The following is a 15,379-nucleotide window of genomic DNA, read 5'->3' as shown; positions in this document are numbered from 1 at the left end:
TTTCTTATATGGTGGGGATGAGAATAATAAGAGGAGGGGGAGGGAAAAGGGGGATGATGAAAAAGACAAGGCAATAAAGACAGAAAGTAACCGGAAAGAAAAAGGGAAGTAAATGACGGTGTTAGAAATACCCAGAGACTAGTCTCCTTCACCCATCACGGTCACAGCTACTCCTCAACCCATCATCCTCACTTCACAGTGAGACCAGGATTGGGGTGGGAGGATCCCCACCCCTACCCCCCCGATCATGCCTCTCCTACCATCTTCATAGGCTTAGGATCTGAGGAATCGTAGAGACATTTTGACGTTAAGCAAGCTAATTAATCCTTTCAGGGATGACTTGGGCTCCAAGTGCTTGTAAGAACAGGTACACCCGAACATGCACCCACAGACACACACACAGCTTCCACAGACACACAGCTACCCACTATATGCACACCCGCACACAGACACACACGTACCCTCATACACACACATACACCTCCGTATACCCGCTCATCTCTCTCATGCTGTCCAAGCATGCGCAAGCCCACTTTCCTGACCCTCACCTCTGACAGTTCAGAAGGGCCAGTCTACAACTAAACAGATGGCTCTGTCTTAATACCCTGATGAGAAATTCTTGGGCAGGAGACCCAACATGAGCGGCAGCAGAGCCTATCACAAAACAGGCCCTCTGTGGTTTCTAGGAAAGCAGGGGGTGGGGGTAGGGATTCACCTGGAGTCCTGTTCGCACTCTGGTGACTAATCTCTTTACAGGGAATTGTGTTCCTGGGACCCCCCTCTGGGACCCCCCCTCTATAGAATGCCACCTGAAGTTGGTACAAAGTTCAGGGGGAACTGAGGCGGGGAGCAAAATCTGGGAATCACCCTCCCTTCCTCACTCACAAATAATCAATGGCTGAAGGGCATCAATAGAGTGTTGTGATCAAGTTCAGATCTAGTGAACTTGTATAAGGAGCCATGTGGTTCTACAGACAGGGAACTTTTCTCAGTTGCTCCAATGATATGTGTGTGTGTGTGTGTGTGTGTGTGTGTGTGTGTGTGTGTGTGTGTGTGTGTTTCTTGTCATGTAGTTCCAAAGACAGTTGTGGGCTCATTTACCCATTTCCTTTCTGCCCTGCTAACCTCTTCCTTGGCCTGTCAATAATTCCTGGTCAACTTGGACCCCATCTTTGGGAATTACCATCTCAATACCCTGCTTCCGGCAGCCAGCTTCAGTTCTACAGTCTGCCTGTGAGTACACTTAGAGTCAGCCCTGCTGATCCACTCAGATGCCGTGTCTCTTCCCTCCGATCCATGCACGCTCAACCTGAACCTTGCCCGTTTTCCCCCCCTCTTTTTCATGGTCTAAATAGTGATTATCGGAGCGGCATGGATCTGAAAAAAAAAACCAAATTGAGAGAGTACTTCCCTGCAAACCCTTAAACACGCCTCTTTGTTCAGATTTGACAACATCTTGCCATGCACAGTAAACCTCTTAAGAATCATCGTGCACTATGGCCTGTGTGTGGGTACCGATCCCGGGTCTCCCCAGCTAAGAGGCGACCATTTCCCAGGGTTCTATGGACAGTGCTGCCCTTGTGGTGTCCTCTTGTCTCATTTCTCCCCTGGGTGAGGGTCTCCTCCCCATACCCAAGTGGGTTAAAGGCTGAAAGGTAAGAACAACATTGGTGTCTCTGTTACACGTGCTCATGTAGCCGCTCCATGCAACTGTGAGATTCTGGGCACTCGCCAGGATCCAGGGCCTGGCAGACCCACTTAATATCATCCTCGTTACTCAACACCATGGTGTTCCCAGAAGGACACCCGTCGTCTGAGGAGATGGCGGAGAATGTGGAAAATGTCACTCTTTTCCTTTTGGAGGTAGGGGACGTAGGGGGTTCGCTCTTCTGTTCTTTGTCATCTGTGAGCATGGCTCCTGTGGACCTGAACAGCTGTCCGTTGATGCTGTTCTGAGAGTTTGAGCTGAGAAGGAGTTTGCTCTCCTCAAAGTCCAGACCCCTGTCAATGGCAGTGATCTGCTCCTCTTGGGAGGAGGCGAAGTTCATATGGTTCCCCAAGAGCTCTGTCCGGTTGCTCAGCCCAACCCAGTCGTGAGAGTGACTCAGACCTTCTTGCTCCTCAAAGGGAACCTGTTTGTGCCTGTACTTCAGGGCAAAGGTCACACAGTTAATTAAGAACACCAAGATAGCCAGGCAGAAGACACCCAGCAGAGCATACATGCCAATTTCGAGGTCACTCAGCCCCTTGGCTGCTTGATCAGGGTCATGTTCCTCAGTGCCCACGTTGCTCCCAGGGAGGTCCACCTGGTCTGGGAAGCTGGTGAGATCTGTGGCCATGGTCTGCGAGAGGATGATGTCATCTAACAGGTTTCCCTGGCCTTCCTTCTTCGGGAAGGTTGGCCTCTTAGTTGTACTGCCCCATCCTTCCATGAGTCCCATGGATGAGCTGCTGTAGTATGGTCCCTCAGGGCTCCCCCATTCCTGAAAAGGCTTTTTGGACCTCCTGTCATTGATATTCTCCACATGAAGCCCAGCCCCAAGATGTCCGCTCTCACTGCCATTGGGGTTCGCATCGTTCTGTCCAAATTTAACCTTGATGCTGGCTGTTCCCACAGCCAACACGCTCTTCCGCTTAGACTTCTGACAAGACTCGCTGATCAGCATCTCTACCTTCACCAGGGCCCCCTGTCCTTCGTTTTCCGCAGCAATGATAGGCCACTTGAATTTGGGGTCCTGGAGGATGGAGACAACCTTCTCGTCCAAGGACGTAGCCATCAGGGAGAAGTCCTTCTCATCATAAATGTCCAAGGGTGTGACAGAGCCATCGCTGAACTGCACCCAACAACTGATGGCCGCTTCCTGTGGAGCAAGAGAGGCGGGTCAACATGTGTCTGGAGGTTCAGCAAATAGGCACTCTGTGTGTGTGTGTGTGTGTGTGTGTGTGTGTGTGTGTGTGTGTAATTTTCTTGTGACTTCAAGGAAAAGTCAGTTAGACAGTGTAGAGAAAGCCACAAGAAGCTCTACCATAGAACATAGGAGGGTTTGAATTACTATAAACAACCAAAAGGTGGGCGGGGGGGGGTGAGGGGACAAATAGGGTCAGATTAAGCCTTCCAAAATAAGATTGGAATTTGAGGTTGGGGACATAGCTCGGTTCGTTGAATGCTTCCCTAGAAAGTGTGAAGTTCTGACTTCCGTCCCTGGCAGCAGATTAAGCCAGGTAGGCATGCAGCTCTAATCTCAGCACTCAGGAAGAGGCGGCAGTAGGTTAGGAGTTCAAGGACATCCTTGACTAGGTAAAGAGTTTTGGGGTAGCTTGGTCTCAAAAAAAAATTAAGATCGACTAATTTTCTTATCTGTTAGAAGACAGACAGGCTCAGGGACTGCCCAGGATCTACTTCTGTACAACTATAAATGGCGTGTGAAAACAGTATAGCTGGCAAGGAGGCTCCTCAATGATTGTCATGGTATAAATTTAATGTGGTCATCACACCATCTGACTCCATCGTAGCATCCAGTCAGTCACATTGTCACATATAACACAGATCGAGGGCATTGATCTGGATGGAGAGATGCTCCACAGGCCATGATTTCGCGGGTTGTACCTTCTCTTGGACATAACTGGCTTGTGCTCACCTGGAGCTAATGCTTTGACTTAAGGTAGGTGTGAAGCCAGCTAGAGACAGTAGGGGACTTTGCCTCCATTCCGACCAATGAGAACACTTGGGGAACACAAAGGCAGCCTACAGCCAAGGTCTCTGTGTGTCTCCATCTCTTTGCCTTCTACACTCTATGCTTAGATGACTCCATTCATTCATAGCTTGAGCCAGCAGCTTCATAGTAAAACCTTTGATCTTGGGGATGCTGGGGGATGGGCACTTCCACTGCTTTCTTCCTCCTCAGGTTCCCTGAAAAGCCTGCTCTGCCCCAGGCCCTGTCTCCATCTCCCAGGACATGCACATTCAAGCCCAGCCTGGAAACAGCCCCCAAGAGACCCATGCATTACCTGCTGGCTTCAGCTAGTTAGAAAGGAGACGGCCATGATATTCCTTTTAACTGAGCGTCACTGAGTGGGGTTATGCCCTCCCCCTCCCTCTCTCCTCTATATCTGAAAGAAGAAACTCAGACTGAGTTTCCTTCCTTCCTTCCTTCCTTCCTGCCTTCCTGCCTTCCTGCTTTCCTGCCTTCCTGCCTTCTCTCTCTTTCTTCTTGTCTGTCTTTCTTCTTGTTCTTCCTTCTTCCTTCCTTCCTTCCTTCCTCTCTCTCTCTCTCTCTCTCTCTCTCTCTCTCTCTCTCTCTCTCTCTCTTTCCCATCTTCACAGCCCTTACCGGTGGGTGACTGAAGTAAATGTTTCACAAATGGGGTTTAGCTTGGAAGGAACAAAGCAAGATCCTCGAAGGCAGTTGGTGGCTTCCACACCTTCCTTTTGTCAGCTGTTAGCCTGAACCCGTCGCTGTGTGGGAAATGGGCCAGAATGTAGCACAGAAACTTCCCAGGACCCGGCACTGATCCACCAGCCTGCTCTATTGTGCCAGGAAATCTCAGCAGGGGAGGCGCATGGATGCCTAGCTTTCTGAATTTGTCAGGTCAGAGCCAAGCTGTAGAAGGGGACCAAGGATCATGCAACCAACCCCGGAGCTACCCTTAGGGGAGCAGGTGACACTCAGCATGTCAGGGATGGATTATCTCGATTCTGGCTGTGTCTTATCACTTTTTAATTCCTAACTGGTCTCGGTCTGATTTTATCATCCACTGAGCTAGGCAGAAAGCTCATCTCTCTTCTTTCCTATCTGCACTTTGCAGGCTGGTGTCCGTCCCTCTAAACAAAAGGAGGGTTGATGTTTTGCCAAGAATTTGTATCTGTTACTAGGAATATCAACTCTCATTTTTTTTTTTTAAATCCCAAATCCCCTATGTAAGACTGTGTGATCGGGGCGTAATGACTGGCTAGCACCTGAGAGGGAAACTTGAGGTCCAGGTCCAGCTGGAAGATAGAAGGCTTGAGGTCGTGAGTTGACCTCTGTGTCCTTCCTGCTCTGAGTATGGTCAGTCTCTGCTGATGCCTGGTGATTCAAGGGTGGACGATGAGTCTAGCGACCATCCCACTGAAGGTAACAATGGAGGAAGGGTTTCTGATGGGTAGGGAAGCTTCCAGAAAAGTCTGTCTATGAGTTGGATGAATAGGATCCCATGCAGAGAGGACTGATTGCTGTCTTTTGCTGTAAAGTTCACCTCATTCTCTATGTTCCATCTAAGAAAGAATGTCTGTCCACTTCCGAATAGGAAGGTAATCATATTCTATCTGCAGATCCACTGTACAAAAACTGCTGGGTCGGCGCGCGCACGCGCGCGCGCACACACACACACACACACACACCCCATAAAACTGTACACTTCAGAGTATACTTACAAACACAAGCAATACATGTTACATACACATACACACACAAGTACACAGTACACATGCAGGTACATACCCAAACATGTATACAACCAATGATACACACAACACAGGATACAGGATACATAAGCAAGATTCTCCCATACATACACCCAGTGCACAGTTTGCTCCCACAGGCATATAGACATACACGTAGGCACATATACAACACAAAACCATGTATAACGGATAATACAATACACAGAATACGCATATACTCACATACAGACACATACATGAGCATATATAAGACACCCAAACTGGCACATCTACAAACATACGTCCTTTGTTGGCTGAACTTTTGTCAACTTGAGAAAGCTAGAGCCATCTGGGAAGAGGTAACTTCAAATGAGAAAATGCCTCCGTCAGATTGTAGGCCTGTAGGCCACTTTATGGAGCACTTTCTTTGATTAAGGATTGATGTGAGGGGGCCCAGCTCACAGTGGGTAGTTCCACCTCTGGGAAGGTGGCCCTCAGTGGTGTAAGAAAGAAGGTTGAGTAAGCCATGAAGAGCAAGCCGGGAAGCAGAATTTTCCCATGGCTTCTGCTTCAGTTCCTACCTCGAGCTTCTGCCCTTACTTTCCTCAATGCTAAATCATGAGCTGTCAGTCAAATGAGCCATTTCCTCACCAAGTTGCTTTTAGATGTGGTGTTTATCGCCGCAACAGAAATCTGATACACACCTATACACCTAACACAGTCTATTAGTACACTGCCTTCAAAGAAAGAGAGGAGAACGATATGACCTCACATCGGTTCCCTACTTCTGTCTGAGCAACAAGACGAGGTAGTATAATCTTTAGCTCAGCCCCCAAACCTGCTGAGATCTGGCTGCAGGCAGTGAAAATCCTGAGTCGGATCCTGCCTCTACTTCCCTCCCACTGCTGGGTGAGGTCAGTATGCTAGTCAGGGCTATTTAGACAGGAGGAGAGTGTGACCCACCCAGACCCCTCACCCTAGTACCCTTGAGTATGAAGGACAGGGGAGCATCCCATCAGAGATTCTACTCTGAGTGACTGTTGGCCACCTGCTGTAGTCTTTGCTCACTGTTTCAGCGAGCTATGATGCAAGGGCTTTGGGAACACATATTCATAGCTCCTTTGCAGTCAAGAAACACTAGATACGTGATGTCTGTTTGGAGTCTGTGAATCTCCTGGTAAGAGCCCCTACCTGCTGTGGGGTTCTCATAATGGGACACTCATCTGGTGTGAAGTCTACTGTGGTAGGTTGGCCTGATGCTGCTTGTACTCTAACACTCGTTCTTTGAGATCTGGTTGCCCCAGAGAAGAGTTCGCACATAGACCCAAGTGACACTATGTGACTTTGCCCATAGTTTATTTCTGATTGATGAATAAAGATGCTCACAGCCAACAGCTGGGCAGAGGAGACAAAGGTGGGTTTTAGGGTTCCTAGGCTTGGGGGGGTCAGAGGAAAATCATGAGGGAGAGAGAGAAGAAGGCGAATAGAGGAGAAGGTACCATGAGTTAGGTGAGTCGTGAAAACATAGCCCTGAGGGCTGGCCAATTGGAGTTAAGAGCAGCCCAGATGAAACATAGTAAGTAATAACTTGGGGTTATAGATAGGAAAGTAGATTTTAATAATAAGGAGGGTGGATATCTGCCCAGCTCTTGTGCTGGTTAAGGCTTTTTATACATATAAAGGTTGTGTGTGTCTTATATTCAGAAACTAAATGGTCAAAGGCGGGGTAGAAACCCCCTGATTGGGATTACAAATTTTCACAACAGTCTACTTAATGAGTGACTTCTCTGGTGTATATTGACCTCACCTGGTGTTTAGTTGACCTTACCTACTGTGTGCTGACCTCACATGGGGTAAGTCTCAGCTGATGTGTGTCTTAAGCATCACTTCCTTACCTGTTTGGGCCTCTGCAGAAGTTCCTGAGCCACTGCAGTGGCAAAAATGGCTCTGTTGCTCCCAGGGCTGAGCTGCAGGGATAGTGACAGTCCTGTTACCAGCTGGACCCCGAGGTCTGTGATGGTCACCTTCTCATCCAACACTGTGATGGTCTTCTCGGCAAGGATGGCATCCGACAGAGGGGACAGGATCTGAGGGGCAGAGCCAACATGACAAAGGGAGGCTCTTGGTGGTCACAGCGCTCTATGTATCGCACGTCGTGAATGAGGGCATGCAGGGACAGTGAGAGACAGGGAGCCCCCAATGAGAGCAGAAGCAGGCCTCCTCTTAAACTAAGCCTTAGTCATGGAAGTGTGATGATGCAGTCTTCCACACATAATAGCATGGAGCGAGTCTATGCTACCCTTCGAATACCCACACACCAACTCCAGTTGCCACTGTGTCCTACCCTTATTCTCAGCAAGAGGGATTAGTGTCATTGTTCTTTTGAGTGCGGTGACTCCTGTACACAGTACAGGCCATTCCTGCTGTTACAGGTACACCCTTATTTAAAAATATGCAACTTCCAAACAGCTTCATGTCCCCCCAGAAAACCATGACTATGACACCCTAACTGGATATTTATTTCTATCTCACATGGGACAGCCAACGTGTACCATAAAGTAGGGCTTCTTAGGGCTGGGGTGATGACTTGGTGGTTAAGAATACTAGCATCTTGTGGATGACCTGGGTTCAGTTCTAGAATCCATGTGATGGATTATAACATCTGTAACTCCAGTTTCAGGAGATGACATCCCCTTTTGGCCCTACCAGGCATGTATATGGTGCACATACATACATACAGGGAAAATACCCATATACATAAAATAAAAATAAATAAAAACAAACCTCAAAATAGAGCGTAGGGCTTCCTGGTTCAAAGATCATCTATAATCTATCACCAGCTCTGGGACCTTCATTTGTACAGTTAATGTTTTCTCTTTTGAGCCAGGGTCTCACTGTCTAACCCTGGCTGGCCTGAAGCTTGCTATGTAGACCAGGCTATTCTTGAACTCGTAGAGCTCTGTCTCTACTTCCCTAGTGCTGGCACTGTAAAGGCTTTCACCAATACATCAGACTTCAGTTCTACACTTAGAGAGACTGAACCATGTGATCCAGTGGCATCTTGAAATCTTGACTTGCCCTGTATAATACCTGCCCCATCCACACCCACTCTGAGTCCAACCTGATATTGATATTTCAGTCTCGATTCCCTCTGCACACCTCTAGTGATCATGGAGCATGGCTTTCTCCACGTTCTATGCATTCTCAGTGCTCCTGGGTGAATTAGGTCTGTTTCTTTGTTCATTTGCTCTTTGGACCAGTGAGTTTGGGGGCAGCATTTCAACAAACCAATTTTTCAAAGAGTCCCCAGAGCTCATGTTTCATCCAACCGTCACCTTTGGTTTGTCTGTCTTGACTATTCAAATGGCAGTGGGCATGTGTGGTGGTGTGAATACACTTGGCCCAGGGAGCAGCACTATTTGGAGGTGTGGCCTTGTTGGAGTAGGTGTGGCCTTGTTGGAGTGGGTGTGGCCTTGTTGGAGTAGGTGTGGCATGTGGGTGTGGGCTTTGAGAGCCTCCTCCTAGCCACTTGGGAGCCAGTCTTCTCCTGTCTACCTTCAGAACAAAATGTAGAACTCTCAGCTCCTCCCACATCATGACTGCCTAGATGCTGCCATGCTCTTGCCTTGATGATACTGGATTGAACCTCAGAACCTGTAAGCCAGCCCCAATTAAATGTTGTCCCTTATAAGAGTTGCCTTAGTCATGATGTCTGTTCACTGCAGTAACCCTAACTAAGACAGCATGAGAGGAAAGTTCCCAGAAGAATGTGAATAAATGAGTTTATCACTTGGGAACTCCATAGGACTGAGTGAAGTGGTCTTAGGACTGGATGCCCTTCTGACACAGTCTCTATGTTGCCTGCATAGGAAGGCCATTCTTTTCCTCTTTGTCACCATACAATTCCTTTCTGTACTTGAATCGTGTTTAAAGCCTAGATAAGACAAACCCTTATCTAGACCTGGGCTTTTAGGTGTTGACATTGTCTTTCAACTTTCTTCTTAGTTATTTGATATAAGTAACATTAAATGTTTTCACTCATCGTCGTCATCATCACCACCATCATCGTTGTTGTCGTCGTCGTCATGTGTGTATAGGTCAAGGGAAAACTCTCAGTTGTGGAGGGATAGAAGGTTCAGGTGACTACAATCAGTATTAAGGAACTGACCAGTCCTGTGATTCAGGCAGGGTGAACTTTTATCTAGGGTTTTGCTTCTCAATATAGTAAGACCTGCCATGGTTAGGGGACATGACCAATAAGAGGTGGAGCCCTATGTCTCCCATGTGTTGTGTGAGGTGTCTCAGGGCCCTTGTTCCATGTCACGCTCAAACTGGGTAGTTGGTGACCTCATTAAAGTGAGCCCCCTGAGCCACAACAGTTAAACAATTCCCCTGGCAGAGAGGAGTACAAAAAGCCTCACCTGGATAGTGGTCATGCCCAGCTCCTGGCCAGTCAGGATCTGCCCTCCTTGCAGCTTAGCGATCCTGGGCTCCTCCACCTGCATGAAGTCAGTGATCAGCTCTGTGATGTCCACCTGCCAGTCAGAGCCCAGCAGGTGGGCCAGGTGTCCCCCGGGATCAGGTGCCTCAGCCACGAATTGGGTCAAGACTCGCACCATGGCGTGTTGGTACTGAAGGGTGCAGCCTCGGCCCCTCTTCTCGTCATCATCTTCCTCCTCACTGTCCCGAGCTGGCCTGTCAAAAAGTATTTATTTGTGGGCGCCATTTTGGGAGTCTCCCTCCAAAGAGTTCTGGCCAGCTTAAGGCTCAGGCATGCGCAGAAGATTCAGGGAGTTTAACCACCCACTGGTGTGACAAGAGTTCTGATTGGACAGAATGGAGGTGCAGGACAAGTGGTTAAGATCTTCCCAAAGACCCGGGCCTCCTGGCTTTTACTCTCTACCACCCCCTCTTGTTAGGCACAGATTGCATTTTATATCTCTATTCAAAAGTGTTTGGATAGGCCCTCCCATCATCAACATTTTAATCACTCTATACTAATGATATAAAATAATGGGTTTCATTGGGACATTTTCACGCATGTGCATGATGTATTTCAGTCATACTTATCCCCACCATTACCATCTCTCATCCCCTTTCCCTGCCGCTCTTTCTCATATTAACCAGCCTTTCTACTTTTGTGTCTCTTGTTTTGGGCGACGAACCAGTGATTTTCACTAGTATTACTTCCAGGGACAAATGTGAGAGTTAAGTTACAGGAATCTGGGCATCTTAACCAGTGGCCGAACCACTGAAGACAGTGTCTTTCTGCCCCCAGTCGCCATTACTTGCCAATAGATATCAAGAGTCAAAGGCTCTTGAAGGATTTACATTCAGGTAATGGTTCTGGGAAGGAAGAGTTTGCTGTGGATTTGCTCTAAAGCTTGTATTATGTTAATTGGGTTCCCAAGATTACATGGGAATCTGCATGCCTGCACATAAGAGGCTGAGGGGCCCTGTCCCCTAGGTGTTGATGCTGATTGGTAAGTAAAGTTGTCAGCGGCCAATGGCTGGGCAGGAAGACAGAGGCAGGACTTTAGATTTGGGACGGGGATAGGAAAGGAGTAAGGAAGGACCAGGCCTGAGAGGTGCAGAAGAGGGAGCATACCAATCCCCTAAGAGCAGAAGAGCGGCTTCAGGGGTCCCCCAATTGGGTCTAGGGGAGCAAAGATGGACTATAGATTTTTAGAATGTAATAACTCAGGGCTATAGGAGGGGAGGTTTTAGTCACATAGAGCTTAAGAACTGGCCCAGTCATTTGTGTGTGTGTGTGTGTGTGTGTGTGTGTGTGTGTGTGTGTGTGTGCACGCGCGCATGTGTGTGTGTGTGTGTGTGTGCTCTCACAGGTCTTTCATTTAGGAACCCAGAACCTTAGGCTGGGTAGCAAGGAATTCACTGCCACCTCTGGGTTGATTTGATCAGAGAGTAGGTTAACTGGGAACTGCAACAAGAGTTCACGAGACCTTTTATTTGTTTCTTAATATGAGGTCCCACTACGTACCCAAGGCGCTAATTCTCCTGTCTCAGCTTCCCAAGTACCTCGCTTTATGACTGGATTTTTAAGCTACTGACATCAGTGTGGTTTGGGTTCTTCTAGGGCTTCTGTGTCCCTGGCCCACTCTGATGAAGCAAGTTGCTGTCTTCTGAGCTTCCTGAGGGAAACATCTACCTGGCAGGCACCTTGTCTCGACTGATCAGCAGCTATCGAGGAGGGGAGCTCGGGGAACAATGCCAGAGTGAGCCTTCTCTGCAAGAACCCCCAGATGGGTGCGAGCCTCCCTAGCGGAATTCAGCGTTTGAGACCTCAGCTCCTGGGACTTCATTAAGCCACACCCAGCTGCTCCCGTGCAGAATCTGAGAGACTGAACCCACCATTCTTCAAGCCATACTGAGTTTTTAAATTAAGGCCCTGCCTCACACACTGTTCAGGTTTCCTTTCTGTTGCTTTGATAAAAAAACACTCTTGACCAAAATCAACTCTGGGAGGAAAGGGTTTGTTTGGCTTCCACTTCCAGGTTCAGAATCCATCATTGAGGGAAGTTGGGGCAGGGACTCAAGTGAGAACTTGAAGAAAAGACCCACGCTGTTTTCTGGCTTTTTGACTTAGGCTAGCTTTCTTTTTTTTTTTTTTTTGGTTCTTTTTTTCGGAGCTGGGGACCGAACCCAGGGCCTTGTGCTTCCTAGGTAAGCGCTCTACCACTGAGCTAAATCCCCAGTCCCTAGGCTAGCTTTCTTATATAGCCCACGACCACTTGTGTGGTAAATGGTGCCGCCTGGAGTGAGCAATTAATAATTGACAACTCCCTACAAACATTCACGTAGACCAACCCGACCCAGGCGATTCCTCAATAGAGGTTTTCCACTCTGATGATTCTTGGCTGTGTCAAGTTAACAGTCAAAGCCAACCAGGACATACAGTAATATACAGCTAATACGACTGGGTTGTCACCCAAAAGAGGCGAGCGTTTACCGTGGGGGTAGTAAGATACTCTCATCAAGGCAGACAGATGTCAGCTGTCCCCTCACTGTCTGATGTCTTGTTGCACTGGCCCATTCCCACCATACCTCAACATCAACTGCCCACTTTTCAGGGAGCCCATCAGCTATCTGAGATGACCATTCACCAGACCTGGCTAGTTCTCTGCCAACTGCATCATCATCATCATCATCATCATCGTCATCGTCGTTGTTGTCGTCGTCGTCGTCGTCGTCATCGTCGTCATCATCATCATCATCACCATCATCACCATCACCATCACCATCCACCCCACCATCTACCCTAGCCTGCAGCATCCAAGTTTTCCAAAGAAATATCTCCAAGGACCATCTTCCGACTGTCTGTGGTACCTGCCACCTTTCTCCTCCAGCTATAGCCTCTTCCAGAGGTCACAGGTCTAGAGGGGTGAACTTCAAAGGTGAAGACTAATAAGGCCCTCTGAAGTGACCTCAGATCGCCGCCTCTGCTATCACAGCCTGCAGGAGTTTCTCCTTATGTGACAGGGCTCATGCTTACTCCGACACTTGAAATGTCTCCAGCACATGGCTGCATACACTGGCATCCCCGCAGTGGCATTCAGAAGGGAGAGCCTGAGCACTGTGACTCTACCTCCCCAGTCCTCATCTGGCCCTCTGATGGATGATGGGAGGCTCACCTCTCTACCAAACTCTACCTCAGGGTGTGACAGCTACGCTATGGCAGACAAAATTCAGACTTCTCACCGGGGCCGAGAGCTCTGAACCTCGGCTCTGGCTCGCGGAATAGCATCTGCTCCTTGCTTCTTCCTAAAGTCGGTTAGTTCTCTTTTTATCCTGAGCCTCATCCACGTGACTTCCTCCCCAGGCTCATCTTTCAAGAGATGGTGCTTGTGGCTGGGGTCCAGGTGTCTGGGAGACAGAGTCTATGCACTTGGTCCCACTAAATCAAAGTGATTACTCTTGCCTGAAGAGTAGCTACTTGCCTGCTTCTCTCCTCAAGTCTAACCATCATGGACATGACTTTTTGCTGCGGATACCCAATGCACAACACACACACACACACACACATACACACACACACATACACACACGCACACACGCACACACGCATGCATGTGTGCGATTCACACATGCACACATTCATATACACCTACCTTTTGTTGGAGACAACGGGGACCCGCCAGCCCTTGATCTGGTTTAGCTCCATGTCTGAGACCTCGATCTGCAGGGGTAGCCGTGGCACCCACACTGTCATCTCCAGGGGGCTGCTCAGGTGCTGGTAGGTGATGGTGACAACCACGTTCACCTTGCCCTTCATTTCCTTCCCATTGACGAAGACATAGTCACATCTGTCAGAAACCTGGGAGGGAGGAGGGAGAGAAGCAGGGCGGGGGCGGGGCGGTGAGCTTCATCACAGTCCACAGACCAGGGAACAGGGCAGTGCCATGTTTGGGAGTCATCACTGTGAGGGAAAGCAGGCACAGGCAGTTGCTTTCAATGAAGCAACTGCTACCAGAGCAGATCCTGCTAAAGTGACTAAGGATCTTTCATCTACTGGATTGATAAGTAAAGTCATATACATTTATTTATTTGATGGTTGATTTACTTTTCCCTTTGTGTGTGTGTGTGTGTGTGTGTGTGTGTGTGTGTATGTGTGTATACATACATGTGCATGTGGGACACAAAGGTTGATGCCAAGAATCCATCCTTGACCCATCATCCACCTTATCATTAAGGCAGAGAATCTTAAATCAAATTCAGAACTCACCCAAATGGCTATTTTCATCCAGCAGCTTGCTCTGGGTATCCCTTGTGTCTGCCCTCCGAGGCTAAAATCACAGGCATGTTACCATGCCCACCTAGTATTTATGTGGGTTCTGGAGATCCAAACTCAGAGGTACGCACTCTCAAGGTAAGCACTTTCAACTCCTGGGCCATCTCTCTAGCCTCAAAGTGAAGGCTCTTTGTTGGTGGGGACTAGCCTTGAGTGTTTGGGGTGGTTTTGGCTCTGTTCTAGATGCTCTTTTGAGAAGGATATTGGTAACGTAGGGGGAGGGAGCAGACACTGTGGGCCATGGGGGTAGGAGGCTGTGCTACGAGCATGGAGATCAGGGAGGGTAAGGAATGGGGCAAGTCAGATTGGGAGCTAAAGAATCCCAGACTGATTCTTGATTCCTCTTTCCTGAGCCCAGATCCTTGGCCTTCAGAACTACAAGGGGAAAAATGCATTCTTCCAAGAGCCAGCTGACTTGCACCTCACTTGTTCTCATAGAGAGTAGACCCAGAGTGGAACAGGAAGATGAATTCTGGGATGAGAATGGGTCCCCTCACTTGTGCTTCACTCATTGGCACAGGGAAAGGAAGGCAGGTGAGAGGAATCCGCTGACCACTGACTATGATACAGGTCAGGGATGGATGCTGTGCTCACCCAGTATCATCTCAGCCTCAGGACCACACAGGAGGCAGGTACAATTATCAGCAGCACTTCACACATGATAAGCCCAAGACCAAAGGACACGGATGATTCTCGACACACCGGGGCCACGTTGAAGAGTAAGGGACTTTGTCTTCCCTGCCCCCTCAAGAGGTGCCATTTCAGCCCAGGGCTCTTACTTCCCATCTCAAAGGATGAAAAACCTACCTTTAACTCTTAAAGGGGTGTGAAGGGAAGCAGACAGAAATGAGTAGGTTGTGCAGAGATCACAAAGGCCTTTCTAATGAATGTGCTTTTGTCTGCTGTAGAGGCAGTGTGGATGCTGGATACACGGGACAGGCTTTTGTGAGGCTCAGCCTGAGTGGGGAGGTCGATTGGTAAGAACGAAAAGAAATGGGCAGCTGACTCCACAGAGGAGGACTTTGTCATCTTCACTGTCTGCCAATAGCAAAAGTACTTAAATCTGATTGCATTGTCCGGTGGGACTAGCGATGGCTGGCTTATTATAATTTGTGGTCTGGACAGAGCTTGCCTTGCTTCAGGGCCCA

The 15,379-nt window shown here is 48.5% G+C and overlaps 1 protein-coding gene across 1 annotated transcript in view; it reads right to left on the bottom strand.

Annotated features, from left to right (window-relative positions):
• Positions 1–1,590: 1,590 nt before the first annotated feature.
• Positions 1,591–15,379, bottom strand: part of Tmem132d (transmembrane protein 132D) — a 638,373-nt gene continuing 624,584 nt past the window's right edge. The window contains 4 exon segments of the mRNA NM_198727.2: positions 1,591–2,861; positions 7,318–7,509; positions 9,844–10,117; positions 13,552–13,757. Coding sequence (NP_942022.2) covers positions 1,680–2,861; positions 7,318–7,509; positions 9,844–10,117; positions 13,552–13,757 — 1,854 coding nt within the window. The 3' untranslated portion in view covers positions 1,591–1,679.

This window comes from Rattus norvegicus, chromosome 12 (genome assembly GCF_021556685.1).
Source record: "Rattus norvegicus strain SHRSP/BbbUtx chromosome 12, alternate assembly SHRSP_T2T, whole genome shotgun sequence".
Lineage (NCBI taxonomy): Eukaryota > Metazoa > Chordata > Mammalia > Rodentia > Muridae > Rattus > Rattus norvegicus.
This window is presented reverse-complemented; position numbering and strand designations above follow the sequence as displayed.